This window comes from Choloepus didactylus, chromosome 4 (assembly GCF_015220235.1).
Source record: "Choloepus didactylus isolate mChoDid1 chromosome 4, mChoDid1.pri, whole genome shotgun sequence".
In the NCBI taxonomy this organism is placed as follows: domain Eukaryota; kingdom Metazoa; phylum Chordata; class Mammalia; order Pilosa; family Megalonychidae; genus Choloepus; species Choloepus didactylus.
Window position 1 is genome coordinate 107604001 of NC_051310.1, and position 14822 is coordinate 107618822.

A 14822-nucleotide genomic window follows, 5' to 3' on the forward strand; every position below is an offset into this window, starting at 1 on the left:
AGAGCTACAAAATGTTTTCGGTCATGAGAGTTGTTTAAAATGGAGAGTGATGAGGATTGTACAAGTGAAGATAATGTGAGATATGGATAGATTATCATGGATATAACATGTGCCATGTGAATTTAGGAACTCCCTACTTTATAAATCAAGCCCTCAATCTTGAGGCTTGCTGGGGTGAAATTTATGGTTGTAAAGGGGAGGCTAAGCCCACCTATAATCATGCCTAGGAGTCACTCCAGAGAACCTCTTTTGTTCTCAAATGTGGACTTTCTCTCTCTAAGCCTAACTGTAAATAAACTCATCACTCTCCCCTCAATGTGGGACAGGATCCCCCAGATGAATAAACCATCCTGGCGACGTGAGACATGGATTCTGGAAATGAGCCTGACCCTGGCATCGAGGGAATGAGAACGTCTTTTTGACCAAAAGTGGGGAAAGAAAGGCACCAAAATAAGGTTTTAGTGGCTAAGAGAATTAAATAGAGTCAACAGGCTGTCCTGGGGGGTTACTCCTATGCAAGCTTCACCTAGATATGTCAAATGACCACAATATGATAAGGCCAAGTCAACAGTAGTCCCGAAAACCTTAAAGAATACCCTGAATCCCTATCTGAGATGCTATAAAAGTTTCACTCAGTAAGTTTATTCTTCAGAAACCTAAATCCTTCAGTGTGCTCCTATGCCAGCCAAGTCCGAAAACCCAGAGGCAACAGCCTCTTCAAGAACATCAACTAGATGTGTCCCCTTTGCTTATAAAGTTGACACCCCTTTTCAACATGACCAGTTTAGGGTGGTCACTGCCTAGACATCCCTGAAGATCAGGAAGTGATTAAACTAGAGGAAGAGGTAGCAATAGACAAGGTGGTATTTAACAAAGGATTATGAATACTGAATCTTTACATAATTTTCTTTTTCTTAGTTGCTAGGATATTAGAATAGCTAGAAGGAAAAAATTGAAATGGTGGAACTGTAACTCATAGCATCCTTTGAAATTTATTCTATAGCTACTTGTTAAATAATACTTTGAAAGATACTACCTTTTTGTATATATGCTACATTTCAAAATAAGGAAATAACTGAAACTGTGGAATTGTAACGTATAACATTCTTTGAACTTTGCTCTCTGACTACTTGTTAATTGGAAAGTTATCACTTCTATGTATATATATTATATTCTACAATAAAATATGATTAAAAAATAAATGGCTGTCATAATTAGAGAGTCCTTTTAGTGACTTCAAGGGAAGTGTTAGCTATTTTTTCTAAGTTTTCATAAAAAGTTTCTAAATATTTTTGTACATTTGCTAAAAATTTAATGGTATATCTCCAAAAATGCTGATGGTAAACAAGCAGTTGAACTGGGTATATAAGTGAAATTTTTCAGTTGAAAGGTGAAATCAAGTGCAATTTGGTGCCTACACCAGGCTCCACCTACACTGGAAGCCTAGAGTTAAATCATTAATGGAGAGTCTTTATCCATTTTTCCTTTCCACTAACCAGGGATCAAACAGGAATGTTCTGTAGATCAGGAACCTTATTATATTTATTTATTTATGTATTTATTTATTTATTCATTCATTCATTCATGTATACATCTGGCAGTAGCAGCTGCATGATAGGGAGGACTGCTTTTTCTAAATGAACCATTCAGAAGAATTTCCAATAGGATTTTCTGGCAATGGTAAATTTGTTCCTATAAATTTTTTTAAAATGCTGCCTACAGCTATATTTCCATAAACAAAGGTAATTTGGGACAGTTCTTAGGGATATGACAGTATGGGAAAGATTAAAATCCTATTGGCTACATCAGTAAAAAAGTAACACAGGAGAGGGCTTGAACAGAGCTAATTAGTGGATGGGGGATAACAGATAAATGTCGTGGAGAACTTAGGAAGTTAAGAGATAAGAGCAGGTGAGGGAATTGTAGCATATTGAATAAAATGGTTCTAATTACTTTTGAAGTAGTAGACCTGAGCTGAGAGAGCATGAGACCAAGTTTGTTTTTTATTTTTATTTTGCTTTTTTTTTAAATTTAGGAATGACATAGAGTAATATGCACAGTTTTTGAGTGTAGTGTTTAATCAGTTTTGACAAATGCATGTACCTGTTTAATGCATACGCCTATGAAGATATAGAACATTTCCATTATCCCAGAAAATTCCCTTGTTTTCTAATTTTTATTGCATACAACTCTGTATCCCTACTAGTCAATTTAAAAAAAATTCTGAATGCTATTTTAATATTAAAAAGAAAAGCATGTATTTATATAAGACAAGAATGAGTAATGGTAATCAAGGTGTTATCTTTACTTCCAGAACGTAACATAATATAAGGAATAACAGGAGCTATAAACTTTAAGCTATCTTTGTTTATTATACTTTGTGATGTTAAATATAAAATATTCAAAATGAAAACATTTACTTTAAGAAAAGTAATGCTTGATATGCTAAATCATTTAAAGCCAGTTTAAAACAAATTTTAAAATCCTAAATCCCTCAAAATCTTTACCACCTCTACGTCAGAGAAGCTAATAGAGAAAGCTTTTAAATTAAAAAAAAAAAATCTATTGCTTTTAAAAATCCATGTAGCAGAGCTCACTAAAATATATCAGTAAAGGTAACAGTCGCTTATAGTGGTTTCTAAAATAAAGTGCTTACACCATGGGGATACCCAAGATGATTCATTGGTATGGAAAAAATATTACAACTTCTACTTATCTTTATTTTTATGTCTTCCTCTTAAATTTTCTAGCTGTTGCTTGTTTTTATAACGTACATTTTTTATTTAAGAAATATAGATTTATTTATAGATAGTAACAAAAGTTTTGGGACGCTTATTTATAAAAAGCACTTTACTGATAAGAATGAAAAAATATTAGTTTGGGAATGACTTTTCTAGCAGACTAGTTAGCTTCAGTGTATGTGATCTGAGTACACACACACATGCATATGGAAATCAGAGAAAATACCTTAAGCAAAGACTGTTTATGACTTTCCCGCTTCTTTTCTTCCTCTTTTTTGGCTACAACAGATGCCATACGCCTTTCTTCTTCCTAAAAGAAATTTTTTAAAACAGTATTGTGAAATGTTTAACCATTTCTTATGCTAAATATCTTTGGTCCTCAAAGTCTGTTTCTCCTCTTGGGAGGCATACTACTTGCCAAAAGAGAATATACTCTCAAAGAAAATGTTAGCTCATTCCTCTCTATTTTCTTCTCTCTTCCTAATCCTAAGAAATCTGTCCATTCTTAATTCTACTCCCAGCTCTGGAAATAAGATTAGTCTAGTTAATACAAGAAAGGAAAAAGAATGAGAAGAGAAAGAAGAAAAGGGGAAGTAAAATTTTTCTTTGTACAGTACCATAGTTCTACATGGAAAGATTTAAACTTTCTATAATGAAAATAAAAAGGATAAACAGTGATACTTCTAACAATTTTGGTTTACCTTATGATTGCAAATCAGAGCTTTTATTTTACTTTTTGATGATAAAAACAAGGGAGAAAGCCTTTTAAAACTCTCCATTGATAACAGTAAATTATTCCCCATTAATATCATTAATATTATTTTGTTTTTAAGTTGATTTGGTCAGTTCCATTTCTTAAATTCTAAAAACTATAAAATAACATTACAGACAGTTTAGAAAATCTTTTAAAAATCAGTCTTAATCCCAAAACCTAATTCAAATTTTATAATCTGTGTTATTACCACCTATAATATTCACTATAAGCAAATTTCTAGAAGTTGCAATCTGTATACACAATCTGGATTATGTTTTTTTTCTGAATATTGTCAAAGTTTCATAGAGTAAATTATAACCATGTAACTTTGATTTTCATTATCAAAAGATTTGTAGGCACTTAAAATGATGCCACAATTTGAGAAAACATGTTCATAAAAGATAAGCTTGAAAATCTCTTAACAGATAGGAAAAAATAAAAAGTAACTTTGTAAACTTGAAAAAGAAATCTTTTAGAAAAAGTAAATAAGCGAAGATTAAAGATTCAGTGGAGGGGATCAGCAGCAGACTACACTACTGAAGCGAATTAATCAACTGCAAAATAGCTCAGGATAAATTGTCCTGTATGCTTTCATAGCACTCTATAGTTCTCCATCAAAGCACTTAACCTCTTTAATTATCTCTGGCTCTATCCCTCCTCCCTCCCACTCCTGTCCCCATATGGTAAGCTCCATGAAGATACAGACCATGTCAGCTCCTGGCACATAGTAAATAAACATATATTTCAGAAGTGAATTGATAAATACATATCTTTATATATCTGTTCAATAATTTCCTAAAACTGGAACTGCTAAATCAAAATGGCAGGCACATTTCTAGGGCTTTTGATATATTTGCAAATTGCCCTCCAAACACGTAGTACTAATTTATACTCCAGCAGAAGTCAACATTTGATTTAAAACATGATGGATAATCCTAAAAGCTGTTTATCAAATACTCCGGTGTCTTTCCACATCCATGCATATAGAAAAACTGCATTTCCTGTCCCCTTGAAGTTAAGTGTGGCTATGTGACCTGCTTTGGCCAGTCCCATATAAACAAAAGTGATGTGTGTTCACTTCTAGGTGGATGCTTTCAAAGAAATGTGTGATACAGCTATTTTCTCTCTCTCTCTCTCATACACACACACACACACACACACACACACACACACACACACACACACACAGTCGCACACACACCTCTGCATACCATCTGCAATGGGTGATCTGGAGGCCTGGGTCCTGGAATGAGGACAACACAAAGTTGCCAGACCACATGTGATGGACAGGCAGGCAGTATGAATACGAAATAAACTTTGTTGCTTTAATCCACTGAGGTCAGAGAAGTTGTTACTAAGCATAATATGGCCTATCCTGACCAGCATACATGCTGTACTAGAAGAACTAAGGAGGGCCAAAGAGGTTATAAATATGTATTTGAGAGGGTGGGCTCTCGAAAACAAAGAAAATATCTAGAGGAAGGACTATAAAAAATGCACAAATACAAAATATAAGTGAGTTAATAGGAAACTAGGAATGCATTCCATAGAAAGCCTCTAATTTAAAAATTTTCTACATTTTAAAATTTTCTACATTTAAAAACTAATGATCAATTCTACTTCAGAGAGAGAAGACAGGCACCATCAGCAGATGGCAGGAACAGAGGCTTCCAGAGGTCTGTAAGCCTGGAATTCCATTAATGACCATTCCACAATTTAAAGATGCCAGTTTCAAGAGAGGAGTGACTTGGAAACTGCAGCCTGCCTTCTCTCTGAGGAAAAAGCTATCTGCTCAGCTCAGATCAAACCCGAATGACTCCAAAGATGTCCCATACTCCACCTTCATTGTCAAAGTCATGGTTATTCCGGGGGAGTCATCACACTGTTCTCACAAGTTAAAATGGGGTAACCTACCCTCTTGATCACCCTGGGCCCACACCCTGCACTTCCCAGTGGGATAGATTGTAAGATTCTATTCATATGAAATGTCCCGAAAAGATAAATCCATAGAGACAGCAAGTTACTGGTTGCCAGGGGCTGGGGAGGGGGAGGGGGCAGTAGAGAGAGACTGCTAATGGGTATGAAGTTTCTTTTGGGATGATGACAAGGTTCTGGAATTAGATAGCAGTGATGGTGTATAACCTTTTGAATGTACCAAAACCCACTCACTCGTACACTTTAAAAAAGGTGGATTTTATGGTGAAGTTTTTTCTCAACAAAAAGAAACAGAGCAAAACAGAAAAAAAAATCCAAGAAACTAATGATCAGAGAAGTTTAATAACTTATATGAGGTCACACAACTAGTGACAGAGCCAGGATCAAGACAAGAACCCACATCTTGTGGTAAGCATAATTTGTAGTATTTTTTACAATAAAGATACATTTAAATTTATTTTATTGATTTTAGAAAGATGAAAAAGGTCAGAATTCACTAGTAATCTGCCATGTAATTTAGTTATTTGAAAGACAATGGAAATTAAATGTGAATTCTGGTGAATTTTAAATGTTTTTACAATATGGAAAATAGTTATTCTTAGTATTTTTAGATGGACAGAGGTAATGAGGAAAAGTACATAACGTTGATTCCTAGCTTCACAAAATAGCTCGTTTAATTATTATTAAATAAATCCATTTCTTCAGTAAGTACTGAATTAGTATCTACCAAGAGTAATCTACTTCAGAACAAATCTTTTTAAAGAACAAAATATACTGACGGCAATTGTTGATGCATCTATAAAAAGTGAACTGGAAACAGATTGGTTATTCAAAGAGCCAATTTCCAACAGTACTGGAAACTGTATGGATCACGTACTATACATACTTAAGAGATGATTTCATCAGATTTTTTCAAAGAATTTGAGCTTCTATTAAAGGAAATAGAGCTTTAGGAGGAAAGCTAAACCTTGGAAAACTGGATTTATGCCAAATCAATTCAAATATTGAGTGTTTTAAGGAATTTACACATCTGATGGTTATATTTCAGCCCAAATAATTTTAGGGTAAATAAACTTAGAAAGAGAAACAATCCTCTAATTGAAAAGATAAGCGTTAATTCTGTTGGTAAGAAGGAAAAAAATTATAAAATTCATGATAACAGTCCAACTTCTGGGATAAAAGCCATATCCTTAATGTAGCAAAAGAAAAGGATCTATCTGGGACAAACAATATTCACTTTTGCTTTACTTCAGTTTGGCCATGAGAACCCAGTATAGAAATGATGTCAAGTTAATTAAGCAGTGCAATGATTTAATAGGTATTTGATAACCTAGATTATACTCTTTTAGACGATTTTTAGGCTCTAAACAACACATAGACTATGTGAGAAAAAGTTTTGCTCCAAAATAAATAATATCAGTCCTAATACAGACAGCAATTTATTATGTGGATTTCTTTTAAAAAGCAATGAGGGTTTTAACCCTAAACTTTAGAATCGTTATAAACATTGTTTTCCTTGAATAAATTTAATTAAAACAACCTTTCAATTCACAGAATATTTCTTTATAAGAAATTGTCAATATTTTTCATTCAAATAATCTTTAAAGAGAAAATTTATTTTTCAAGGGTTATAGTTAAGAGTCAGGGTCAAGATTAGAAACCGTATCACATGAGTCCTACTGCCTGAGGGACTGTCAGGACAGCTAGGTTACGTGGTCACAACAATTTTGAAACTCACAGTGGCTTATCATAAGAAAAGTTCATTTCTGATCAAAGACCACTGCATATCTGAACAATTGTTCTTCATACAGTGGGCTAAGCATTCCAGGGAGCTTTGATCTGATGGCACTTCAACTCAATATATGCTTCCACAATGACCAACACAGGGAGAAAAGCATGGAGAATCAGGCTTGACTGTGACTGCTTCTGCCTGGAAATGATTTAACTTCTGCAAGTTACACAATCACACCTAACTTCAAGTGGGGAGGAAAATACCAACTTCCAAAAAAAGGAGGAGAACCGGAAAATATTGTGAGTGTTAGTAATATCAACCACAATAGTAAATTCACCTCATCCTGAGATGGCTATTATGTTTTCTGGAAAAACTGTAAACAAGTTCATACTCCATCAATATAAATGTGGATTTCAGGTGAAAACTTTAAACAATGTGTCTCTTTCAGAACAGTGCCTGCATTTGCAAAATGCTACCATAGAAATAAAAAGGAGCAAAATTCTGCCTCCTAGAATTTTCTATACAATAATCCTTGTTCCAGTTTCTCAAAATGTGTCTATTCTCTCTTTTCTTGGACAGTGGTAAAAATATCACCATTATTTCTCCGTTCTGTCTTTTCCTTTGTCAGCTAATCATGCCAGCCAGGTTCTCTAGAAATGCTCCACTTTAACATCCCCGTAAAATTAATACTTCAGGTGGAATTTAACAACTGAAGAAAAAAACGGGGACTTCCTGTCTCCATTTTTCTGAATTCTGTTCCTATACGTGAATATTGTTTTGTTTTGTTTTGTTTTTTTATCTTCATTTTATTGAGATATAGTCACATACCACGCAGTCATACAAAACAAATCGTAAATTCATTTGTTCACAGTACCATTACATAGTTGTACATTTATCACCTAAATCAATCCCTGACACCTTCATTAGCACACACACAAAAATAACAAAAATAATAATTAAAGTGAAAAAGAGCAATTGAAGTAAAAAAGAACACTGGGAACCTTTGTCTGTTTGTTTGTTTGTTTCCTTCCCCTATTTTTCTACTCATCCATCCATAAACTAGACAAAGTGGAGTGTGGTCCTTATGGCTTTCCCAATCCCATTGTCACCCCTCATAAGCTACATTTTTATACAATTGTCTTCAAGATTCATGGGTTCTGGGTTGTAGTTTGATAGTTTCAGATATCCACCACCAGCTACCCCAATTCTTTAGAACCTAAAAAGTGTTGTCTAAATTGTGTGCAACAGTGCCCACCAGAGTGACCTCTCGGCTCCTTTTGGAATCTCTCTGCCACTGAAGCTTATTTCATTTCCTTTCACATCCCCCTTTTGGTCAAGAAGACGTTCTCCCTCCCATGATGCCAGGCCTACATTCCTCTCCGGGGGTCATATTCCATGTTGCCACGGAGATTGACTCCCCTGGGTGTCTGATCCCACGTAGGGGGGAGGGCAGTGATTTCAGCTTTCAAGTTGGCTTAGCTAGACAGAGAGGGCCACATCTGAGCAACAAAGAGGCATTCGGGAGGAGGCTCTTAGGCACAATTATAGGGAGGCCTAGCCTCTCCTTTACAGCAACCGTCTTCCCAAGGGTAAAACCTATGGTAGAGGGCTCAACCCATCAAACCACCAGTCCCCTATGTCTGTGGTCATGTTAGCAATCATCGAGGTGGGTTAGGCCAATACCCCTGCATTCTCCACAGGCTCCTCAAGGGGGCGCTACATATTTTTTCCCTTTTTTTTTTTAAAAAAACTTTTTTCTTTTTTAAATCAACTATATGGAAAAAAAAAAAAAAAAAACATACCATAAAAGAACATTTCCAAGAGACCATAACAAGGGAGTAAGAAAAAGACAACTAACCTAAGATAACTGCTTTACTTCCAACATGTTCCTACTTTACCCCAAGAAAGTTACCTAATATAGCAACATTTCTGTGAACTTGTTCCTACTATATCCATTAGAAATTAACAGACCAGAGTCATTCCTGGGCATCCCCAGAACGTTAAATAGCTTATCTGTTCTTCTTGGATTATCGTTCCCCCTTCCTTAATTGCTCTCTATTGCTAGTTCCCCTACATTCTACATTATAAACCATTTCTTTTACATTTTTGAAAGTTCACATTAGTGGTAGCATATAATATTTCTCTTTTTGTGCCTGGCTTATTTCGCTCAGCATTATGTCTTCAAGGTTCATCCATGTTGTCATATGTTTCACGAGATCGTTCCTTCTTACTGACGCGTAGTATTCCATCGTGTGTATATATCACATTTTATTTATCCACTCATCTGTTGAAGGACATTTGGGTTGTTTCCATCTCTTGGCAATTGTGAATAATGCTGCTATGAACATTGGCGTGCAGATATCTGTTCGTGTCACTGCTTTCCGATCTTCCGGGTATATACCGAGAAGTGCAATCGCTGGATCGAATGGTAGCTCTATATCTAGTTTTCTAAGGAACTGCCAGACTGACTTCCAGAGTGGCTGAACCATTATACAGTCCCACCAACAGTGAATAAGAGTTCCAATTTCTCCACATCCCCTCCAGCATTTGTAGTTTCCTGTTTGTTTAATGGCAGCCATTCTAACCGGTGTTAGATGGTATCTCATTGTGGTTTTAATTTGCATCTCTCTAATAGCTAGTGAAGCTGAACATTTTTTCATGTGTTTCTTGGCCATTTGTATTTCCTCTTCAGAGAACTGTCTTTTCATATCTTTTGCCCATTTTATAATTGGGCTGTCTGTACTATTGTCATTGAGTTGTAGGATTTCTTTGTATATGCAAGATATCAGTCTTTTGTCAGATACATGGTTTCCAAAAATTTTTTCCCATTGAGTTGGCTGCCTCTTTACCTTTTTGAGAAATTCCTTTGAGGTGCAGAAACTTCTAAGTTTGAGGAGTTCCCATTTATCTATTTTCTCTTTTGTTGCTTGTGCTTTGGGTGTAAAGTCTAGGAAGTGGCCGCCTAATACAAGGTCTTGAAGATGCTTTCCTACATTATCTTCTAGGAGTTTTATGGTACTTTCTTTTATATTGAGATCTTTGGTCCATTTTGAGTTAATTTTTGTGTAGGGGGTGAGGTAGGGGTCCTCTTTCATTCTTTTGGATATGGATATCCAACTCTCCCAGCCCCATTTGTTGAAAAGACCATTATGGCTCAGTTCAGTGACTTTGGGGGCCTTATCAAAGATCAGTCGGCCATAGATCTGGGGGTCTATCTCCGAATTCTCAATTCGATTCCATTGATCTATATGTCTATCTTTGTGCCAGTACCATGCTGTTTTGGCAACTGTGGCTTTATAATAAGCTTCAAAGTCAAGATGTGTAAGTCCTCCCACTTCGTTTTTCTTTTTTAGAGTGTCTTTAGCAATTCGAGGCATCTTCCCTTTCCAAATAAATTTGATAACTAGCTTTTCCAAGTCTGCAAAGTAGGTTGTTGGAATTTTGATTGGGATTGCATTGAATGTGTAGATGAGTTTGGGTAGAATTGACATCTTAATGACATTTAGCCTTCCTATCCATGAACATGGAATATTTTTCCATCTTTTAAGGTCCCCTTCTATTTCTTTTAGTAGAGTTATGTAGTTTTCTTTGTATAGGTCTTTTACATCTTTGGTTAAGTTTATTCCTAGGTACTTGATTTTTTTAGTTGCTATTGAAAATGGTATCTTTTTCTTGAGTGTCTCTTCAGTTTGTTCATTTCTAGCATATAGAAACATTACTGACTTATGTGCATTAACCTTGTATCCCGCTACTTTGCTAAATTTGTTTATTAGCTCTAGTAGCTGTATTGTCGATTTCTCAGGGTTTTCTAGATATAAGATCATATCGTCTGCAAACAATGACAGTTTTACTTCTTCTTTTCCAATTTGGATGCCTTTTATTTCTTTGTCTTGCCGGATTGCCCTGGCTAGCACTTCCAGCACAATGTTGAATAACAGTGGTGACAGCGGGCATCCTTGTCTTGTTCCTGATCTTAGAGGGAAGGCTTTCAGTCTCTCACCATTGAGTACTATGCTGGCTGTGGGTTTTTCACACATGCTCTTTATCATGTTGAGGAAGTTTCCTTCAATTCCTACCTTTTGAAGTGTTTTTATCAAAAACGGATGTTGGATTTTGTCAAATGCTTCTTCAGCATCTATTGAGATGATCAATTGATTTTTCCCTTTCGAGTTTTTAATGTGTTGTAATACATTGATTGTTTTTCTTATGTTGAACCATCCTTGCATGCCTGGAATGAACCCCACTTGGTCATGGTGTATGATTTTTTTAATGTGTCTTTGGATTCGAATTGCAAGTATTTTGTTGAGGATTTTTGCATCTATATTCATTAGGGAGATTGGCCGGCAGTTTTCCTTTTTTGTAGCATCTTTGCCTGGTTTTGGTATTAGATTGATGTTAGCTTCATAAAATGAGTTAGGTAGTGTTCCATTTTCTTCAATGTTATGAAAGAGTTTGAGTAAGATTGGTGTCAGTTCTTTCTGGAAAGTTTGGTAGAATTCCCCTGTGAAGCCATCTGGCCCTGGGCATTTATTTGTGGGAAGATATTTGATGACTGATTGGATCTCTTTGCTTGTGATGGGTTGGTTGAGGTCTTCTATTTCTTCTCTGGTCAGTCTAGGTTGTTCATATGTTTCCAGTAAATTGTCCATTTCCTCTACATTATCCAGTTTGTTGCCATACAGTTGTTCATAGTATCTTCTTACAATTGTTTTAATTTCTTCAGGATCTGCAGTTATGTCACCTTTTTCATTCATTATTTTGTTTATATGGGTCTTCTCTTTTTTTGATTTTGTCAGTGTAGCTAGGGGCTTGTCAATCTTGTTGATCGTATCAAAGAACCAACTTTTGGTGATATTTATCCTCTCTATTGTTTTTTTGTTCTCTATGTCATTTATTTCTGCTTTAATCCTTGTTATTTCTTTTCTTCCACTTGGTTTAGAATTGGTTTGCTGTTCATTTTCTAGCTTCTTCAGTTGATCCATTAGTTCTTTGATTTTGGCTCTTTCTTCGTTTTTAATATATGCGTTTAGGGCTATAAATTTCCCCCTCAGTACTGCTTTTGCTGCATCCCATAGGTTTTGGTATGTTGTGTTCTCATTTTCATTCCTCTCTATATATTTAGCAATTTCTCTTGCTATTTCTTCTTTAACCCACTGATTGTTTAGGAGTGTGTTGTTTAACCTCCAGGTATTTGTGAATTTTCTAAGTCTCTGATGGTTATTGACTTCTAATTGTATTCCATTGTGGTCAGAGAATGTGCTTTGAATAATTTCAATCTTTTTAAATTTATTGAGGCTTGCTTTATGTCCCAGCATATGATCTATTCTGGAGAAAGTTCCGTGAGCACTAGGAAAGTATGTGTATCTTGGTGATTTGGGATGTAACGTTCTGTGTATGTCTGTTAAATGTAATTCATTTATCAGATTGTTTAGATTTTCAATTTCCTTATTGGTCTTCTGTCTGGTTGATCTATCTATAGGAGAGAGTGATGTGTTGAAGGCTCCCACAGTCATTGTGGAAACATCAATTGCTTCCTTTAGTTTTGCCAGTGTTTCTCTCATGTATTTTCTGGCACCTTGATTGGGTGCATAGACATTTATGATTGTTATTTCTTCTTGTTGAATTGCCCCTTTTATTAGTATGTAGTGGCCTTCTTTGTCTCTCAAAAACATCCCTGCATTTGAACTCTATTTTATCTGAGATTAATATTGCTACACCTGCTTTCTTTTGGCTGTAGCTTCCATGAAATATTTTTTTCCATCCTTTCACTTTCAATTTCTTTGTGTCCCTGTGTCTAAGATGAGTCTCTTGTACGCAACATATTGATGGTTCATTTTTTTGATCCATTCTGCGAATCTACATCTTTTAATTGGGGAGTTTAATCCATTTACGTTCAACGTTATAACCGTGAAGGCATTTCTTGAATCAGCCATCTTATCCTTTGGTTTATGTTTGTCATATATATTTTTCCCCTCTCTCTATTAATATCCTTTATTGTACCCATACTGAATGTCTTTAGTACTGAACCTTTCTCCAAGTCTCTCTGTCCTTTCTTTGTTTCTCTGTCTGTAGGGCTCTCTTTAGTATCTCCAGTAGGGCAGGTCTCTTGTTAGCAAATTCTTTCAGCATTTGTTTGTCTGTGAAAAATGTAAGCCCTCCCTCAAATTTGAAGGAGAGCTTTGCGGGACAAAGTATTCTTGGTTGGAAATTTTTCTCACTCAGAATTTTAAATATATCGTGCCACTGCCTTCTCGCCTGCATGGTGGCTGCTGAGTAGTCACTACTTAATCTTATGCTGTTTCCTTTGTATGTGGTGAATTGCTTTTCTCTTGCTGCTTTCAAAACTTGCTCCTTCTCTTCTGTGTTTGACAGTGTGTTCAGAATATGTCTTGGAGTGGGTTGATTTGGATTTATTCTATTTGGATTTCACTGGGAATTTATGATTTGTGTATTTATGGTGTTTAGAAGATTTGGGAAGTTTTCCCCAACAATTTCTTTGAATACTCTTCCTAGACCTTTACCCTTTTCTTCCCCTTGTGGAACACCAATGAGTCTTATATTTGGAAGTTTTATATTATGTATCATATCCCTGAGGTCCGTTTCGATTTTTTTGATTTTTTTCCCCATTCTTTCTTTCATGCTTTCATTTTCCATTCTGTCATCTTCCAGGTCACTGATTCGTTGTTCAACTTCCTCTAGTCTTGTAGTATGAGTGTCCAGAATCTTTTTAACTTGGTCAACAGTTTGTTTAATTTCCATAAGATCATCTATTTTTTTAATTAATCTTCCAATGTCTTCTTTATGCTCTTCTAGGATCTTCTTGATATCCTTTGTATCCCGTACTATGGTCTCATTGTTCATCTTTAGTTCTTTGAGTAGCTGCTCTAGGTGCTGTGTCTCTTCTGGTATTTTGATTTGGGTGCTTGGGCTTGGGTTATCCATATCGTCTGGTTTTTTCATATGCTTTATAATTTTCTGTTGTTTTTGGCCTCTTGGCATTTGCTGAACTTGATAGGGTTCTTTTAGGATTTGTAGACCAATTGAAGTCCTTATCTGTAATTTATCAGATCTACAGCTTTGTGGAGTACACTTTCTCTAACTAACCAGCAGGTGGCATCCATGAGCCACCTGTTCTCCACAAGCCAGTTCTCCCGTTTTGCCTTTGTGGTGAGTGGGGGAGTGAGTCTTGTGGGGTACAACTGGTGTCCCAAGCTTGCGTGTGTAGTTGGTGTTGCCTGCCCTGTATATGGGGCATGTTTCTGGGCGGTCAGGGAGGGGGGGGTGGCTCTAACAATCAAATCTCCCTGGTGATCCTGGTGTTTTAAAGCTGCTGCAATAGTCTAATCCTTCAGTTCAGTCCTGCCATAGTTTGTCTCCGCCACTGACCCACAAGTCCTTGGTATTGGCGTATCGCTCCTGAGAGTTGCGAGCGGGTCCCTGTTCCAGGCCATGCACCTTCTGGTCCTCTGTTGAGGGATGACTGTGCTATGTCACAGGTGAGTGCCGTCCCCCCAGGGCAGTTCTGGGCTGCTGGGCTGTGTAGGGAGGCTCCCAGTCTGCTGAAATGGTCGCTGAATGGGGCTTTGTTAATTCACACTGCTCCACCTTCCCAACTCTGGGACAATCAGCTGAGGTTGCAGGGAAGGCTAATGTCCACGCC

At 36.3% G+C, this 14822-nt stretch overlaps 1 protein-coding gene across 2 annotated transcripts in view; it reads right to left on the reverse strand.

Moving 5' to 3' along the window:
* LRRC49 (leucine rich repeat containing 49) overlaps positions 1-14822 on the reverse strand; it is a 256724-nt gene that overhangs the window by 107634 nt on the left and 134268 nt on the right. For both annotated transcript variants that reach the window (XM_037833528.1, XM_037833529.1), the window contains exon 10: positions 2968-3051. In XM_037833528.1, coding sequence (XP_037689456.1) covers positions 2968-3051 — 84 coding nt within the window. The remainder of the gene's footprint in view (positions 1-2967; positions 3052-14822) is intronic.